At 38.2% G+C, this 18,448-nt stretch overlaps 2 protein-coding genes across 5 annotated transcripts in view; both read left to right on the plus strand.

The window, feature by feature from the left end:
* hoxc11a (homeobox C11a) overlaps window positions 1-18,448 on the plus strand; it is a 77,601-nt gene that overhangs the window by 34,922 nt on the left and 24,231 nt on the right. The window lies entirely within an intron of this gene.
* On the plus strand, window positions 11,984-18,350 carry hoxc13a (homeobox C13a). Its single transcript, XM_042408391.1, has 2 exons — window positions 11,984-14,724; window positions 17,115-18,350. The coding sequence occupies exons 1-2, from the start codon at window positions 14,061-14,063 to the stop codon at window positions 17,369-17,371; spliced, it is 921 nt and encodes a 306-aa protein (XP_042264325.1). The 5' UTR covers window positions 11,984-14,060; the 3' UTR covers window positions 17,372-18,350.

Raw genomic sequence — 18,448 nt, forward strand, 5'->3', positions numbered from 1 at the left:
TTTTTTTTTTTTTTTTTTTTTTTTCCAAATGGCAGATATCCGGTTTTGGAAAAACTCCTCTCTTGTGGTTATTATACCCACACACAGTATGGGAGCAAGTTGTAAAAACGACATTTTCCTTGCTCAGTTGACTGGGTGTACATAAATATACACACACACAAACAAGGTCTGTCCACTCAGAGTATCCATCACTCTCCTTCAAACTGCTTAGAGTGAAGTCAGTGTGTCTGCGTGTGTGTGTAGTGCTATGTGAAAACTGAAATGTTGTCTTTCTTATAGTTACTTGTTTACTCATGATTTCCTGTCTGTACTGTTTGCGCAAAACATCACAAGAAAGAAGTGTTCATCAAATTAATGAAGTTATTTGCAGTACCCTCATATTAGTCATTCTATTTATTTATTTACTTTTTCATTATCTACCAAACTGTATAGCCAACAGTCAAATAGCTGGTGATAATTATTCTGTATTTTAGTTATACAAGTTCTGAATATAGTTTGGTACTGGATTAAATCAGGTCTTCAGGGGAAAATGTTAGACAGTGTTTTTATTTTTTATTCTAGCAGCCAACACAGATGTTCCTTTGAACAATTGAACTCTAATCAGAAATCTGTTCTCTTCAGTGAATTTATTAAAACAGAATCCATTTCAAAATTTTCAGCTGCAGAAACAAAACAAATACCAGACCAGTATTTGCTGTATATTGTTGGCTTGTGAGATGCTTAGTAATTCCTGCTCTAAGATCAGGAAGACAATATATAATATATATAACCTATATGACTGTGGTGCTGATGAGAAGAATCTTTTGATATTTCACAGCATTTGAGTAGTTGACATTGCGTTGGTGACGCTGCAGACATGCAGGCATTAGTTTTCAGATACATTGTACTCTAGTGTGCTAGATCTGAAAAACATTTTAACTCTTTTCAGGAACTTTTCCAAATATTTATTTGACTGTTTTAGTTTTCCCCATTTCAGTTTTTTGTTGCAACTCTAAGACAGACAGATGTGCAAACAAAGAAAGTACAGACATTAGACACAGAGAACTGCTTTTGTCCTACAAAAGGATTGTCAAAGTGAATGAAATGTGCACTGTGACTGAACTGAATTCTTGCTTAACATTGTTTTTAATGTTGCTACCCTTGTTGCTACCCTTCTATTTGTTGTGATAGACATTAGATAATCCATGTACCAAATGGTGCAATTCTCCAAAGGCTAACGACAAAATGAGACAATGTTTGTTATAATAATAATGAGAACATCATCAGATATTACATTATTGTACATTTTACATTACATTATAGTATATTTTATATCATATTTTAGAGCAATCAGTTCAAAGAAAGATTAAATGTAATGACTGATTAATGTTGACTGTATGCTATGACTACTGTAAAATAATTAGCAAAAAAATAACTATGCAGTAAAAAGAATTATATGAATGAAAAGAAACTTTAATGGAAAACCTCGCAAACTCACAAAATACAATAAAACTTGTAAAACTCTTATCCTCACATGATAAAACTCATGCAAAAAGAACAATGGGTCATCGCTGCAGCAAAGAGGCTCTTAATATTCACTCTGCAAAAATCTCAATTCAGCTTCTACAAAATAACATTTGTAGTAAATGCTGTTTCTAGTATATATAAAATATAGCTTTGTATCACCATAGTGAAGAACATAACTTAAAATAACTGCATCATGCAGTAGAAGTTCCTAATTGATTTAAAATCGATGGTCATTTAGCAGCCTGTGGGTCACATCTGGCTTCATCTTAAAACTGACCACTCGATCAATTTTTCAGCTTTAAGAGTCAGTGCCTCACAGTCAATTCAATCTGTAGTTTCAGGAATGTCATTTAATGGCAGTTTATATGGTAAGGCTGGATGCATAAACACTGAAGTCGCTTTACCGTACATCTCCACCAGCTCTTGAAACGGACTTCCCCAGATTCTTGGCCAAACTAAATGGTCTGTCTTGTTTACCCTGACCTTAAGCAAGGTCATGAACAAATATTTCTACTTGAGGATATTTCCAGAGGACATTTTCAAAATAGTCAAAGCAGGCATAAGAGAGACATTTACACATGGGAGATACAGCCGAGATGTGTTCAGTGAACCACCAATATTCATTGTGAAAAATTAGATCATTTATTAGAACATTTTATCTACTTCCTGGCTTAAGGTTCTGTACTCACTGTCCATTTACAATGTGTAGCTGTGTTCACATTGTCTGTTGAATGTTAAGTAAATCCCTTAATAGAGATTACATGTCTTTGGCATCCAATTTTGCAGCTGCTCTCAGTCAGAGCTTTGTTTTCTGCATGAATACTTTAATTAGACTTGACTACTACAGTTTGATGTATGCTGATACACACTCCTAGGCATTTGGCACTTTTCTTCAACAATTAAGAACTGCCTAAATTAGAAAGACTGTATATATAAAACATTGCACTAGTGTAGAGAAATGGTTATAAATACTGAATATATCTCCCAAAAGATACAAAGTTATTGTTTTAGCTTCTCAAAACAGTGAACATCATTTGTTAATGATTAAAACCAGCACTTTTCCTGGAACATAGTAACCCATATATTTTAAAAATGTATATATTTTCCAAAAATACATATAGTTACATATTTTATTGCTTTTTATATTTTGATATTAGATTGTATGTCTGTTTATATATATATTTTACTGTTGTGCTGTAATGGATCCTCCCAGCCAAAGTGTTTCACATGATTGTACATGTGTAACCGCAGTGACAATAAACAGCTTGAACCTTGAGTCCTGTTATCTAATATTGAGTGAATATATTGTGGAGATTGAATGGTGAATATTAATCTTTAATGTGTTGGTTATTTGGAATTGGATTGCGCCACTGGAAATAAGATTATTTTTTAAACAATAGTCTGATTTGTTTCTTCGCAGTCTGACCTAATGCTACGTGAGAAACGGATTTTTGTTTTGTATTGTTCTCTGCATTATGAGTCAACAGGTTACAACAGGTCAGATGGCCTGTTGTTGCACATTAATTTGTACTCTGTATCATAGTCTTGAAATGATTGCCATATAACTACATGTAAAACCCTCTCACGCATTTAATATCTTACCGATGCGGATTATTTTACAGCCTATTCAAGCGTTAATTATGCAATTAAATAGAAAATTAATTAAAGCTTTGGAGCACCGATGCTCATTTCTGGTGATATAGTTGCAGAATCCAAGGTCCGAAGTTTTGGAGTTTTGTTGGCTTTTCCATAAAATCCCACGCAGCAAGAAAAAGTGAGAGAATGTGGTTTTCCATAGCCCTATTACTCCCCATATATTAATAAAAGTGCTGCAGTTTCGTACATTTGGTTTGCATTTAAGTGTTTTTTATGGAATAATTCACAGAGATAGCCGATGCTCAGATTTTTAAGATCACCGCTTTAAACAAAACAACGAGTTGTTGGGACCTGGACACAAAATTTCATGATATGGAATTCCTATTGCATGTTATTTATCTAATTATTTGTTTGTTTATTCGTGTTTATGATGTAAATTACCCCAGCTTGACTAAGTTTATATCTTTCTTGAATTCATGCACGTGTTTTTAAAATGAGTTCATATAAATGTTTTAAATGTGATGTGATTATGAGTAATTCTGAGGATATTGCCTTTAGTTATGACACAATTTCACTCTTAACATCATTTTCTGGTGGTTAACAATGTGAGACAAAAGACATGTTTGTGCTGGTCTTCAGAAAAAGCGCTTCGAAATTAAGAAAATATCGAATTTTAATAAGATCGGATCGGATTTCGAAACCGAAGTTTTGTTTGCTTCATTTGGGTCCGATTAAATGTCGAGCCAGAATTTTTGATGCGTATGGCAGGGTTGATAACATCATTATCTCTCTACATATTATTATCTACCGACATAATTAAAACCGGTCCGCTTAAAATAAATCATGTTTGACCATTTGACAATAATTGTCATCTGGAGATGCTGATAAGATTATTCGCAGTTTTTGTTTCGTTTCTTTTTTTGGCCCACAGGTTGAACGGGCTCTTGGCTATTTTTTCAGTAGGATCGGATTTGGACCTCGCTTATGCAAACGGCTACTGTGTTGGTTTACGAGCGAGGTGAGAGAGGTGAGGGGTGTCCTCTCCTCTCCTCTCCTCTCCTCTCCTGCACACCCAGCTCTGTCGGTGCACAGTGACTTTGTGCACAGTGACTTTGAACTTGAACTCCGTCTTGCCTATCTTCATAATCTGTGCAATACACTGGTACAAGTGGATCTGCTCTAATTTCGGTCCACGGTTTAATTGACTTTGTTGGTCCATCAGTTCATCTCTGTGCGTGGGCCGTGCGCAGGATGGAGTGCGCAAAAAAAGAAATCAAGAACAGTGTGATTTCACTGTGAAGGTAGTACTCGCCCAGAGTGAAGGCGAATGTAGGCCTATAAACTTTAGCATAACTCCATTATTCCGCTTTGGTCCTCCAGTCTGTCTCTAATTTAAATCAAGTTTCGGTTACTTTGTCTTCCACTGCCTTTTCTGGTTCAGGAAACTGTGTGGCCTGGGGGGAAGTTTTAAATGAGACATATGGGATATCAAAATGTGGACGAACTGATGTTCGCTCTTGAAATTTTTGAAAAGTTGAATTTTTTTGTAAAGCAAAAAGCTCTTTAGGCTCCAGGACAACGAATCATGTTTATCGTCTACTGTCAAAAGCCCAAAAAACGCGCAAAGAGATGTGAAAGCGACCTGCAGCTGAAATAATTTGTATTTTGAGCAACGAGTCATTCGACTTTTAACTCCACATACAAGAAATAGTTCCTTTTGTATACATGTGAATTGATATTTGTTATCATGAGGAGTCAATAGCCTCTGTAAAAATATTTCAAATCGAAATTTTATATATTGAATTTAGGATTCACTGCTTTTGCTTTTCTCGCTCTGAGATCCAGCACCTCAGTAAATAGCATGTTATTACATAGCATACGGCACAAAAGAACAAATTCTTCCGTTGAAAACAACACGTGTAAACTACATAAAGAGGCTGATCTGAGGACAGCAGTTGCCAAATGTTTGGACTTGCATTCATGCAAAATATTACAGTTTAATGACTTCATTCTACCTCAAGCGTGAGACGTGTAGGCTGAAGGATATAAGCCAACAGTTGAGTAAGTAGCGCATGTAGTATGTTTGATTGCAGGTATGGCGCACTGGGAAAGACAACTTTGCACACACAAATACTTCCCTGGAGTCATTTCAAACAGTGTTGCTAGTGTCTCGTTGAAACTACAGTTGTTATTATTGGTAACAATATGCTTAAACCTACAGTATCAACTTGTTACCACACATAAAGAATCAGCGTCTATTTTAGCAGCCATGTTCAAACTTGATATCAAGCTCAGAAAAAAGAGGAAAACACGCTCTGATGATTTTGGTCGACTTGGCCTTTGTGAAGTCAAAATTACACTGACAAATCTGAGACTTGCTTTCAGTGGTTTCACCGTCAGTTTTCAATGTTAGAAGGAAATGTCTCATTGCCGCATAATTGTATTTTTTAAGTGCCACTTCTATTTGTGCCTGTACAACAGTAGTTCTCGCAACCACATGCTCCTGTTTGACAGGACTATAATGCATAAATAAATGTCAGTTTAGTACTAATATGGCTGCTTTTCTTTGCGTTTTTGTGTTGGATATGAATACGCTTGTAACAGCGTGGTCCAGTTTCCTGCAGCGGACTGATTCCTGGTAGCTTCTCCCGCAAGGTCTTTAATAAAAACTATTTGGATCGATATATTAGGTGCCTTATTGACAGCCAGGATTCAGAGTGTGGCTTCCTTTGCACCATTTCACTTAAAGAGTTCCTCCATCACAACGACTTCTCCAACAACAAGCAGGTGCAGACATCATTTTCCAGTCGGCGGCTCTTCCAAACCAACTTCCCATGTTGACTTAAGGCTCTTCATACAGTCACTGCTGGTCTAGTCCATACTGGACGAGGAAGTTGTTGTCCTTAAAATCGCTTCCTGTAAATTTCCCGGGTTTTTATTTGGCGTCTTAAAGCAAAGTGGGGATATCTAAACTATTTTACTATACCAAAAAATAGTGTTTCCTGTTATACATAAACTTCTTTCAAATGTTATTATACAGAAAAAATATAACCTACTCTTAATAATAGTATAAAAAAAAGCAATATAGCTTATAATATTGTTTATTTTAGGAGTTTTGTGATAACGTGAATGTAGAAATGTCGTCTACACGCCCCACGTGCTTTGTATAATAGTGAGGCACAAATAAGAATTAATAATCCAAAGGGAAAGTTTTTATATTATAGATACATTTATAAGGCGATTTAAAGAACGTGACGTGTAATTTGTTATGTTAGTTCATGTGATTTATAAATAGAGAATTTATTTTTCTAAATTATAGGGCTAAATCACAATACTGCATTCGAGCGTAAGTTCGTTCACGTTTGCACACTTTCAGGAAACAACACAGACTATTCGCCTGTTTATATCATTGCTGATGTTTCCGTTCAGAAACTGTTATAATTTTACAGTATTGGCAAAACATGGTCTCAATGGACGATATAGTGGTGCGTTAATCTCACAAACATGCAGAACCCTGTCAGCGTTTTGACTCATTTTCTACATGTGCGCATTTCGAAAGCAGGCCTGGTAATGTACATACGCATGAATCAAAGTGGCGTGGAAATATTGGCCTGTAACACATTCCTTAAGATTTAGCAAGATGCCCTTAAAATATATTATTTTAATACATATTCCAGTTTCCAGGAGATTCAGTTTCCTTCCCCGCACTGCAGAACCAGCTGCTTATTGAAAAATACGATAACATTCAAAAATCGTTGCCAAATGGTCCAGGTTGATCAATTTATGTCTGACAATCAATATAAGAATCTAAATGTTAAACCTCAAAAAGTTTCAATTTTTAACATATTATTACCCCATTTGTAAAAGAAATGAACCCATCAGATAGGCTGTATAGTTCCACAAAGATCTGTTTCGGGCAACACATCGAAGCGTAAAACCCTTTTTAAATGCACCTGTAGACATGTCTGATCCTTTTGGATTATCCTGCATATAATCTGATATATGCCCAAAGAGTTTAGAGCGCTTTATTCTTTCAGAGACGGAGTGAGATGATTAACGATGAACGTGTGTGTCTTTTGTTTTGCTGTCTGGACGGATGGAGCGACCGCCTCTCTTAACTTGAACTTGGACTTCCGACGAGACGCGTCCAACTGTGGATTTATTTAGTCTGCTTTCTCACTCGTTCAGCCACTGCGCTGCAGCATGAGTGTATGACTTTAGTCCTGCAGGACTCATTTGAGACAACGATGAACAAAAGTTTAGAGCACATTTTAAAAGAGCAATTTTCTTGATAAATCCCATTAAGATATAAGACAGGACCACAATATTTGACGACACATTCCTTGACGTGTTGGTATCCTGCTCCAACGAAACATATCTTGATGTACTATTTTCTGTCAGAAAGTACAATTTAAAAACCTGCTGTCTATAGTAACCACACTCTTTTGGTGATTGTACACCCTTAAGGCGCCACGCATCAGTCCATATTATGATACAAAGAATTACGTGTCCACATCCTTGGTCTCTTAGTCATTCGAAAACGTATTTACCAGCTTATGAAATCACCCAAATGTTTGTCTATGTTTGTAATCATCATTATATAGCCCGCTGTCTAATTTGTAGGACATTCTGTAAATATATGAAGCTGAATAGCTCACCATTTTTCCTCACTAATTTGCTTGCAGTTCACGGCTTTTCTCGAAAGTGGAAACAACACGTTGTGCTGCATAAACGACGCGCAAACATATCTTATTCTCAAATCAGCTTTGCAGTCAACAGCGAGTAATAGATAGACCACTGATATGAAATAAGTACATGATAAGTACACTGAATAAAAAGGCTGTAAATCCACTCTGGCCTGGCAGTAGCGGTGGTCTGCCAGCCTGCCCTCTGTCCTCTGGGCGCGGCTCCGCCTGGCCTGCTTTATTTTGCGGTTAACCCACAGCCATCCTCTCCTACCTGCTCTGGGTGAAGTTAAACGACTCAAATCCGAGGTAAATTAGGCCCACAGTGTACTGTTGGTAATCTTTTTCATGCATTGCCTTTCCACAGCCTAATGACATACAGCCACTACATGTAGCCCACTGTAGGTCTGTATTATCAGTGGTAAATAGAAAGATGGACAAACCTCTTGGTGATTTTCAGAAAGAAACCATCCACACATCAACATGAACAGAAATCCACAGAATTTTTAGAGAAACCCAAAGCCTTTACTCACATAGATGTGCTGCTCTGTACATCTATACACTTAGCTAAGATTTGAGAAGAGACTATTTCACATATAAAAGAAGGTGTTGGTGAGTAAAGTGAGTTTCAGGGGGGTTACTCCCCCAAACCTCTGTATGGCCTAAACTCGACACTTTTGTGTCTCCTATTCACCGTATGTCGTTTCACGTATACTTAAGTTAATTTGGGTTTGGTTGGCAAACATGGCTTCGTACCAATCAGACCAGCTTACAGTTATGTAGCAGATCATATTTAGTAAAGTTGAAGGCTGCTGCTCCGTAGTTTCTGCTTGATAGAAGTCACAAATGTGGCATGCTAGTGTCGGACCTTTTTTTTTTTTTTAAATGTTCTTATGAATATGCAGGAGGATCCTATGAGTAATGCGACAAGTAGGAATTTGTGGATCTTGGTGTGAAGTGAAATTGGAAACAAACGGCTTACGCAAGTTAACGTTTGTGATGAAATGCAAATACCAAACGTAAGCCAGTTCATCACTCTGTTCATCACGCACCAATACCGCACTGACCCAGTTATACATTTTAAACCACGGTTTAGCTTTTTTTTTTCTTCTTTTTTACAAAATCACATGCTTTCCTGTGCCCTGACTGTTGGCATAGAAGTCCAGTGGTCTTGGCTTTTACGATTATGAACATTTTTGATCGTAAATTAAATCCAGCCTGAAGGGGAAAACACCAGATTGAGAAGCTGTTTTAGTTTTGTAGGAATGTTTTCATGACAGTGGACTGCTCTGCTATCCTGCCTTCAGTACAACACACACACTAATACATACACACACACACACACACACACACACACACACACACACACACACACACACACACATAAATATATATTATATACGTAGCCTACTTTAAATCAAGTTAAAATTCCCTTTTTGCAGATGAAGACTTTAGATTAACACAAGCCTAAATGAAAAATGTATATAACGCGCCAGAACAGGAGCTTGTGACTCACACGCGCAACTTCCAAGTGAACATCAGCCTTGATTTACAGTGAAGTTTATGTATGCACTACAGTCAGTCAGATTTTGGTCCATTCAATTAGTTCAGACGCTTAATGGGTCCAAAGTTTATTTCACTGAGTGTGAAATGTTAATTTATTAAAACCTTGTTTCCCATATACAGATCCTCATTTGAAAAAAGGCACTAGGTCTGTTGGCCTCTATATTGTTATAGTGCGCAAATCTATTTGGATATTTTGGTTGACAAAATCCAATGTTGAGTGGATACCAGTTGGTTTACTTTGATTATGAAAATGGTTTGATCTTAAAGGAAGGGCTGAAGGTGGCTGGGAACTCGTAAATACAAACGCAACCTGATTTCAACGTTCACGGTGCAGACTCTACCTGCAAGCTGTCAACACCATCTTGGATCGCCACATCGCCTCTTCAAAGACTTTATATGCCCGGGGATTTACTTCTCTAACAAAACCGGTGAGATAATGTTTGAGAGGCAATACTGTTGATTTTTAATCCCTCGTTTAACCTACTGATAGAGACCGGGAGATTTGTCAGGAAGTCGGTTTGATTGTGGGACTTCACTGCAAATATGTGACCTATTAGGTTTTCTAAAACAACGCAAAGAAAACTGACAAATGTGATTATTTCACTTGCTTCCACCTCAGTTTTTGGTGGCTGTTTATAATTCTCATTTGACTAAGAGATATGGCTTTTGACATAAGTGGGAATATAGTGCAGTATACTGCAGGATCAAAATATTACGCTGCACATATATATATGTATGTATGTATATATGTATGTATGTATATATGTATGTATGTATGTATGTATGTAGGCCTATGTCTGTACTGACATATGCTACATGCAAAAGATCCACTGGATCTGTCATGTGCACATGCAGTCAGTTCCTGAGAGCGGAAGCCGCAGGTAGGCAGCATTTGTATGGGGATGGATGCTCTTCCCCTCCCCCACAGACCTCCGCATCAGACGGACTCTCTCTCTGTCTGACAGGGCCTGTCTGGAAGGACATGATGTCTGCTTGTCAAGATATTTACAACAACACAACATGGCTGGTTGTCAAGATGTTGGTAGTTGTTCCAATTCCTGAAATAAGTGAAACCGCGGAGGTGAAGGAATATTTCTCTCATTTCTCACACAGAAAAAAAATGACATATTTGTAACAGGGAGGTTTTTGAAGTGAAGTTCCGACACTAAATGTGTATTCAGAGAAGCCTCTTAATGACGAGCAACCACCATGAAGTTTAAAGCACTTAAAAAGCAGCAGACGTTGTTTCTATATTGGCATATTCTGTGTTATACTGGTGAGGTCACATGAAATTTCAACATTTTTATCAAGCTGAGTTTGTTTTTGGAATTTGGTTGAATAATATTGACAGACACATTATTTCCTTTGGCTCATACATATTGATTTTCGAAGTCGCGTGTGTGGGAATTTCAATACAAGATGTTGGGTAAATAAAAATGACAACATAGCAAATTGATAACATTTCAGTTTTCTCCTGGTAACCCAATTGACGATGAACGAATTTAAATACACACACATCATCCAACATAAACCACAACATAAATAACCACTGCAGAGGGAAAAGTGTCGTGTGGATTATAGGTAAGAAAATATCAATTTTCACATCAACTGGCTGACTGAAATAGATTAAATTATAAGTATCTAATTGTTGGGTGGTTTGGATTGCAACTTTAATTATAAAACAGCCCCGCATTGTGCAACTTGGAAATGCGTAAACTAAGAAAAAAAACAAAAACAACCCAAACAACTAATTTCCATCCTTAAAGAATCCACGTGTGTGTTCACAAGCTGTACACTGTTTATGAAAGATAATAAAAAGTATTACAGCTTTAAATCTTTTAGAATTCATAGTCAAGTATTATTTATTTATTTATTTATTAATTTAGTTGCAGGGCGTGTATAAGATAGTGGGTACAGGACTGTCACTGGCATACATGTGGTTTCAGGGTGGGCAGCTGATGTCTCAGGACTTTTTGCACATTTTTGCTGTGGTGGAAATGCGCCAGACGTTTAAATATATAATGTTTAGGCTAATCATTTATTTGCTGTCACCGCAACTGTGTAACAATTGTATAAGTTCTTCCAAAAGTTCATAAATGGAAAATACTTTATTCATGAATACTCCAGTTGTCACTAGTTTTAAAGATTTTAATTTATTATGCAATTTTCTGTTTTTTTTTTCTCTCTCCCTGAAACATGAATTATGAGAATATTAAGAAATGCAAAACCACAGTCAGCCTGAGCGTCTGATTTATGGTTATTGCAACATGAAGTGTAACTTAAATCATAGTTGGTCCCCTCCACCCCTCTCCAAAATTAACAAAGTCAACTATTATCTCTGACACTGTGTTCCCCATTTGGACGCTACATCATACATGTATCCTTTAGGGTGACATTATTGACATAGTTTACAAACATTTGGAGTTAATGAGGAAGTTGTGCTGGGTGAAAACAAAAAGTACCCAACTAAAAATAACACGCTATCACTCCTAAATTGCGAGAAAAAAAAGAGCCCTCATGTCCTTAAGTGTGAGCTTTCGTGGAAAATATGTTGGTTTGGAAGGACCCGTTTCCTTCTCAGCGCAAAGGCTGTCAAATTCCTGATCCTTTAAATGAAAGCACGGGGCATTATTTGTAGTTCTCTCCCCCTCTTCACACACAGCAAATATTTTAGAGTAAAGCTCTCTAAATAACAGCTAGTTTGCATGCATACTCTAGTGTGAAGTTCATTCTTGTCTGTCTAGACTCTGATTACGACCCTGTTTGTCTGCGTTTTTTTACCTTGACCTTGGACTTCCGTGCAGCTGCCGTTTAGATGAGCCCTTCGTAGTTGTAATTTCCTTGAGACAAAAGAACTATAGTCTCTGTCCGAGGAAGGACAGAGTTTTAGCTTCCTTAGTGCTGTATACAAATACTCGACGGTGGCCTGGTTATTCCCAAGAGTGCAAAAATGTTGATAAACTAGGCATCCTTCGTAGGGCAGCTTGTGGCCTGCTTTATGAGTGACTCATGGGATAGGCATCACAAAAAGCCTATTTTATGGACACTTTGAGGGACTATCCCATCGGTAATATTTTAAACTCAAAAAAAATACAGCCAGGATTAAGATTTTTAACCTCGAAGTATTTTAAAGAAAGTCCTGCAGACTAGAGGAATAAGGCATTTCCGCAATTTGATTTCTAACATGATTATGCGGCCTAGTGACGAGATTAAATAAAAAGATGTTTTGGAGAAATAGGTCCGCGTTTCTACCATGTTGTCTAATTAAATAAGGTCTGTGGCACACAGTCCAGCTGAAAGCCGTCCCTTGTTCCTATTTTTGCCTGGAAGCGTCAGCATCTACTTGTGCTATGAATGAATACTCCAGTGAAACTGAAACATCACATGAATTCTTTTGATGGTCATTTTAATTTGCTCATTATCACCGAAAACGCTTTTGGGCCTAACAGGGAATATTTAGAAAGAGCATACCTTTGCCCACTCATACTGCCCAAAAAAAAAATGGCTGTAGCTTATATAAACTAAATGAAGCTATCATTCATTGTAGGAGATTACTGTGATTCTATCTTCGAATTAAAGATAATCTATTTGCTAAAATGTAGTTTGCAATGACGGTATCTTACCTGGAATGGCTCTCACCTCGTCCTGCGGTTGTTACTGCAGAGGTGCATGACACTCATTCAACACATTCAACTTGGCTAATACTAAAACTCCTAGTTCTGCATCTCACACACAAAACACACACACAAACACACACACATAGACCCTGCACATACCAAATTGTCTTTTTTTCTCACCTGACTCATCAAATAGAAAAATAGTCACCTCTATTTTTTTTAGGTTCCACAACATCAGTCTCTGAAAGGCAACATAATTAGAATAATGAGCCAACATAAATATTTTGGCATGCTGGAAAAGTCATACTCCACGAGCAGGTTCAGCCTGTTAGTATGTGACACTGTGGCAGTTATGAACGCGTTTAAAGGAAATGCGTCCTTCAAAAAAGGAGTCTTGATAAGATTGGACGGTTTGTGTTTACGCACACACGTTTGCTTTGACAGCTGTAAATTTCTTAATGCTGAATATTTTTGGTTTCATAATGGACATCAAATTGACCACAGATTCCAGCTTCAGCCATTTTCTCTTTATTTTTTTTTACATTTAATAATCAAGCTGAACCTTAGTTGGAATATATCGCCTCCACCCAGCAGCCAACGAAGTGAGACAAAGTTGGCGCACCAATGCGTCAAAAAGCAAGCTGCAAGATTTAGAGTCAGATTTTTAATTAGAAATAGTTGTTTTTTTTATTTTCCATGTACCAATTGTGACATGTATTATATTCTGCTGTATTCTCTTGCAATCCTCGGAGTCGGCCAAATTTCACAGGTTGTTTTCGTTTGCCCATATCTTGAAAGTATCCTAACTTCCCTTTAAGGGTGTGGGTCTCGATGATTTAAGCCAATGATATGACTCGGTATTCTGCAGGAAAAAACTGTGACATGCGAGGCAGTGGGTCTTTAAAGGGCTGCTCTGCCCCAACTCACAAGCCCAATCTCGTAGGACTTGTTAGCGTATCACGTGCCAGATTCTTAATGAAGTGGACACACTAGGGCCTCGTGTGCGCATGCGCTTAGTGTAAAATGTAGTTGGAAATGAGGTGTCCGTCTTGGAGTAGTCGACTTTTAAAAAGCATCGGCAGCCCCTGATATGACGACTTCGCTGGTTCTGCATCCACGCTGGGCGGACACCTTGATGTACGTTTATGAAAAAAGCCCGAATGAAAACAACCAGAATAAAAGCCAAACAATGGAGGGACTGAGCGGTAATTGCCCTGCGACCCACTGCAGGGACCTGATGTCGCACCCCGCGCTGGGACGACATTCTGGCACCATAGCGACCCACCAGGGCTCCGTCTACTCGGATATTTCTTCTCCAGACACCGGCCGTCAGTGTCCCGCTCCCCAAACATCATCGAGTGCATCTTTGAGCTACGGTTATCCATTTGGAAACCCATATTACGGCTGTAGATTATCTCATTCGCACAACGTGAACTTGCAGCAGAAGCCCTGCTCGTACCATCCCGCAGAGAAATATGCCGAGCCTAGCACAGCGCTGCCCACGGAAGAACTGTCTACCAGGGCGAAAGAGTTTGCCTTCTACCCGAGTTTCGCCAGCTCATATCAGGCTGTTCCCGGATATCTCGATGTGTCGGTGGTGCCCAGTATCAGTGCCCATCCTGAACCGCGGCACGACGCCTTGATCCCCATGGAGGGCTACCAGCACTGGGCTCTCTCGAATGGCTGGGATGGGCAGGTGTACTGCTCCAAAGAGCAAACGCAGTCAACTCATCTTTGGAAATCACCTTTTCCAGGTATGGAAAAATTATATTTGATTTATTTAATGTGTCTTCATCAGACTGGAATTCATAAGTTAGTCTAGCGGCTCGTATGCTTTTAATACCGGTGTCATCACATTAAGATAGCTATTTAAATGTTGTCAGATATGTTTACTCTGCTAAGATGTTATTGCTTACTCTCTGAAATTTATTATGCTAAAGTGCCAATATCAACTCACCAAGAAGTCCAGGGAAACACTAAATGTGCTGAATAAACATACAACTGTCAATCCCCTTGTCAGTTTTTATATGTCCTTTATGGACTCTGCTATTATAGGCTGTGATATCCCTCTGTTTGACATTAAACAATTCTTCATGCATTTTCTTAGAAGTATGCGTAAAAATGACCGAATTGTAAGTTAAATGAGCTTTTCAGATGCATGATGGCCCCTCGAATAGTTAATAATTCAGGAACCGAGTATTTGCTTATGGCAGTTTGCACATTTTTTTTTTTACCCTGTGAAGTCATATGATGATTATAGTTCAGTTTCAGTCACGTAGGATAGAAAGGAAGAACTGTGCATACCTTTGCCCCCTGTATGACAATATAGTGACTAAGCTAGCCTGCCGTGTTTGGACTGTGCCAATAAATCTCAGCGCCCTGCGATGTGTCCACAGTCTTTTGCATAATATCAGGAATCGCCTAACATTTGTATTGCATGCAGACCTCAGCATCACCCCACACAATTTGTTCACAACGACTGATAAGTTCACATCAATATAAATCAGGCTCACCTTTTGCTTTTACTTGCTATCATACATGTAAAATATCTGATGATAAACACAGGAGCCCGGTCAGTATGCTGTTTACAGAGTGTTTACTAGGCTGCTTCTTTCACCACAAGGTTTTATTATCTTTGTCAAATATGTGGGTATTTTAATTTCAGATAGGGATATTCCCAGACCTTGATTGAACTTCCCACACGACATTTACCCCCTTTACATTGAAAAGAGCAAGCCACGCAAGCACGGGCACGCAGTCAAACGCGCGCGGACACATGCACAAAATCACAAGCGCGCGCTGTCCTTGCCTGCCTGTGTCGCTTCACACACATAACATACACACATACGCACCAACTGACGCACACACAGACACACTATTTTGCGTTAAAATAAAAAAAATCCAGTTACAACACACTCCACTCAATCATCCTCACTTAGATCACAGTATTTATTATGCAGGGGTAACAAATATGGCGCGAGGATAATATTGTTTTGGCCTAAATTAAGAGCTGTAGTAACCGTATATGCACACTAAGTGTGGAGAAATATGTACAACCACAGACTGTAAAATGACACGGGGTAAAGGATCTTCATGTCTCACAGCTTGCCACTATTTCTCAAGGTATTGCCATTCTTGTCCTGTCATGTTTCTCATTGGCTGTCTGACACTCAGCTCCAGTCTTGGACAGGGTGTGATCCCAAAACTTTACTTACCTGAACAAGGTAACCACTACCATAAGGTTTTGGTGCTTTGTAAATAGATTTAGAGAGAACATATAGAGAAAATTAGGTCTAAATTTTTAGAGAAATCCAGGGAACTGTTGATAAATTATAAACTACGAACTTTTACTCAAATGGCGTGCTTCACATGTAACTTGAGAATTATTCAAAACTTAGTTTTCAGTTGTCAGTTTAGTTTCCAGATTCAGATTTCTATTTTCTAACTAGGCGTATTACCGCCGTTGTAGTTGATTATTAGCAGTTTCATTAAAATCTACATGAGAAATGTATCTATAATACCAGTTGTGTAGTCTAGTCAACTAACAGATTAAGTAGGCCTATTGACATGCAGCCGAAGGAAAAAAAAATAAATGATCACTGGCGATTAGAAACGATGCACAATTGTAGTGTCTGTAACTTGATAGTGATCTAAAGTAACAAACGATGCTCTTTCACTGTGTAGCACTCTGCAGGCTGATATTTTACATTAGTGAACTTGCGTAGACGATTTTATAATTGCGTTCTTTATGTCAGGTGCAGTACACCTGAGATCCTGACTGCAGCAAAATTTCTGTAGTGTACCCCCCACCCTTCCCCCACCTAACACACACCACACACACAACCCCACACACACACACACACACACACACACACACACACAACCACACACACACACACACACACCCACACACTCACAGGGCACAGCGGGGGTTGCACCTTGAGAATTAAATTATTTTCAAACTACTTTCTTATTTTATGTCTGGTGAAATCAGTATTTAAACACAAACATTGCAACATTGCCCAGTTTGCTTCAGCAATAGGCTAGTCTTGTCGTCTGCAGTGCTGCTGATTTTGTGAAACATTGCGGTGTTTTTTTACGCATAGTATAATATTTTCCTGGCATTTTTCTCCTTTTCTCACAGATGTTGTGCCACTGCAGCCTGAGGTCAGCAGTTACCGTCGTGGGCGTAAAAAGCGTGTCCCTTACACTAAGATCCAGCTGAAGGAGCTGGAGAAAGAATATGCAGCCAGCAAGTTCATCACCAAAGACAAGAGAAGACGCATCTCGGCCGCCACCAACCTCTCAGAGCGTCAAGTCACCATCTGGTTCCAAAACCGGCGAGTCAAGGAGAAGAAATTTGTCAGTAAATCCAAGAACAATCACATGCACACCACTTGATTAAGATGAGCGACCTCCTTGAAACTGCAACTCATACCTTCCAAAACATCATGCCATATATTTACCTCTTGCATCGAGAATCGTTGCTGAAGAACATTTTGGCTGAGTGTTGTTTTTTTTTTTTTTTTTCCTTTTTTTTTTCAATGTTAAACTTCCATCACCATCTCCATCGACCATGCCATCAGCCCCCTGTTTTCAATTTAGAGACAATGCTCTAAAAACTGTGAAAATATTGAAAATTCACTCCACATTTGTTTTATATGAATGTACATATATAAATATATAATATTTAAAACGATATCTGTATTTCAAAGACAAGTATTGCGTGTTTTCTTTTTCTTTTTCTTTTTTTTTTTCCAAGCCAAATCTCAAAAGGACTGATGACATTTGACAATGGGCAGATGAAAACAGAGGAGACGGTTCGTAAGATGATGTCATTTTAGGAAAATAACCGCCATATGGACGGGAATTGTTGTGGCATAATGACATGTTGAACTTGAGAGACTTAAACATCTTCAACAAACAACTCACAGAGAGGACTCTCGGGAGAAAGATTTTCTTTTTTTAAAAAAAAATTATTCCTTCTGAATTTCAAAAGCTATGTTCCTCTCTGCGGGGTATGTTCTCTTAAGCCTGGGTAAAACAAAGGCTGCTATGTTGTTAATCTGTATAGTGCAATGCCTTTATTATTTAATTCATATTATCTAGTATGGCGGAACTGTAAGCTGGAATATCCCAAGACCTGTATGTTTTCCTTTATCAGTGAAGGATTCTGTCATGCAACTGGAATGATTGTAAACCAGTGAGTATTACACATAAATGCACAATCGTTTTATTTTGTTCTTTGTTAGTGTAGCATTGGAGCTGATCACACGCCTTGTACGAAGCCTGTAATTTCTACTTTCGTGCAGTATGTGAACTGTATTGTGGTGTTGAATTGCGTACTGGTAACGTGTTTCATAAATAAATGATGATTATGAAAAAATGATCAAATATTCAAAGTCAATCAACCATCCTATTTGCAGCATTTCCTTTCGTTTCAAGTTACAGTAAGCAGCACAAAGCTTTAACCACTGT

Source organism: Thunnus maccoyii, chromosome 4 (genome assembly GCF_910596095.1).
Source record: "Thunnus maccoyii chromosome 4, fThuMac1.1, whole genome shotgun sequence".
NCBI lineage: Eukaryota > Metazoa > Chordata > Actinopteri > Scombriformes > Scombridae > Thunnus > Thunnus maccoyii.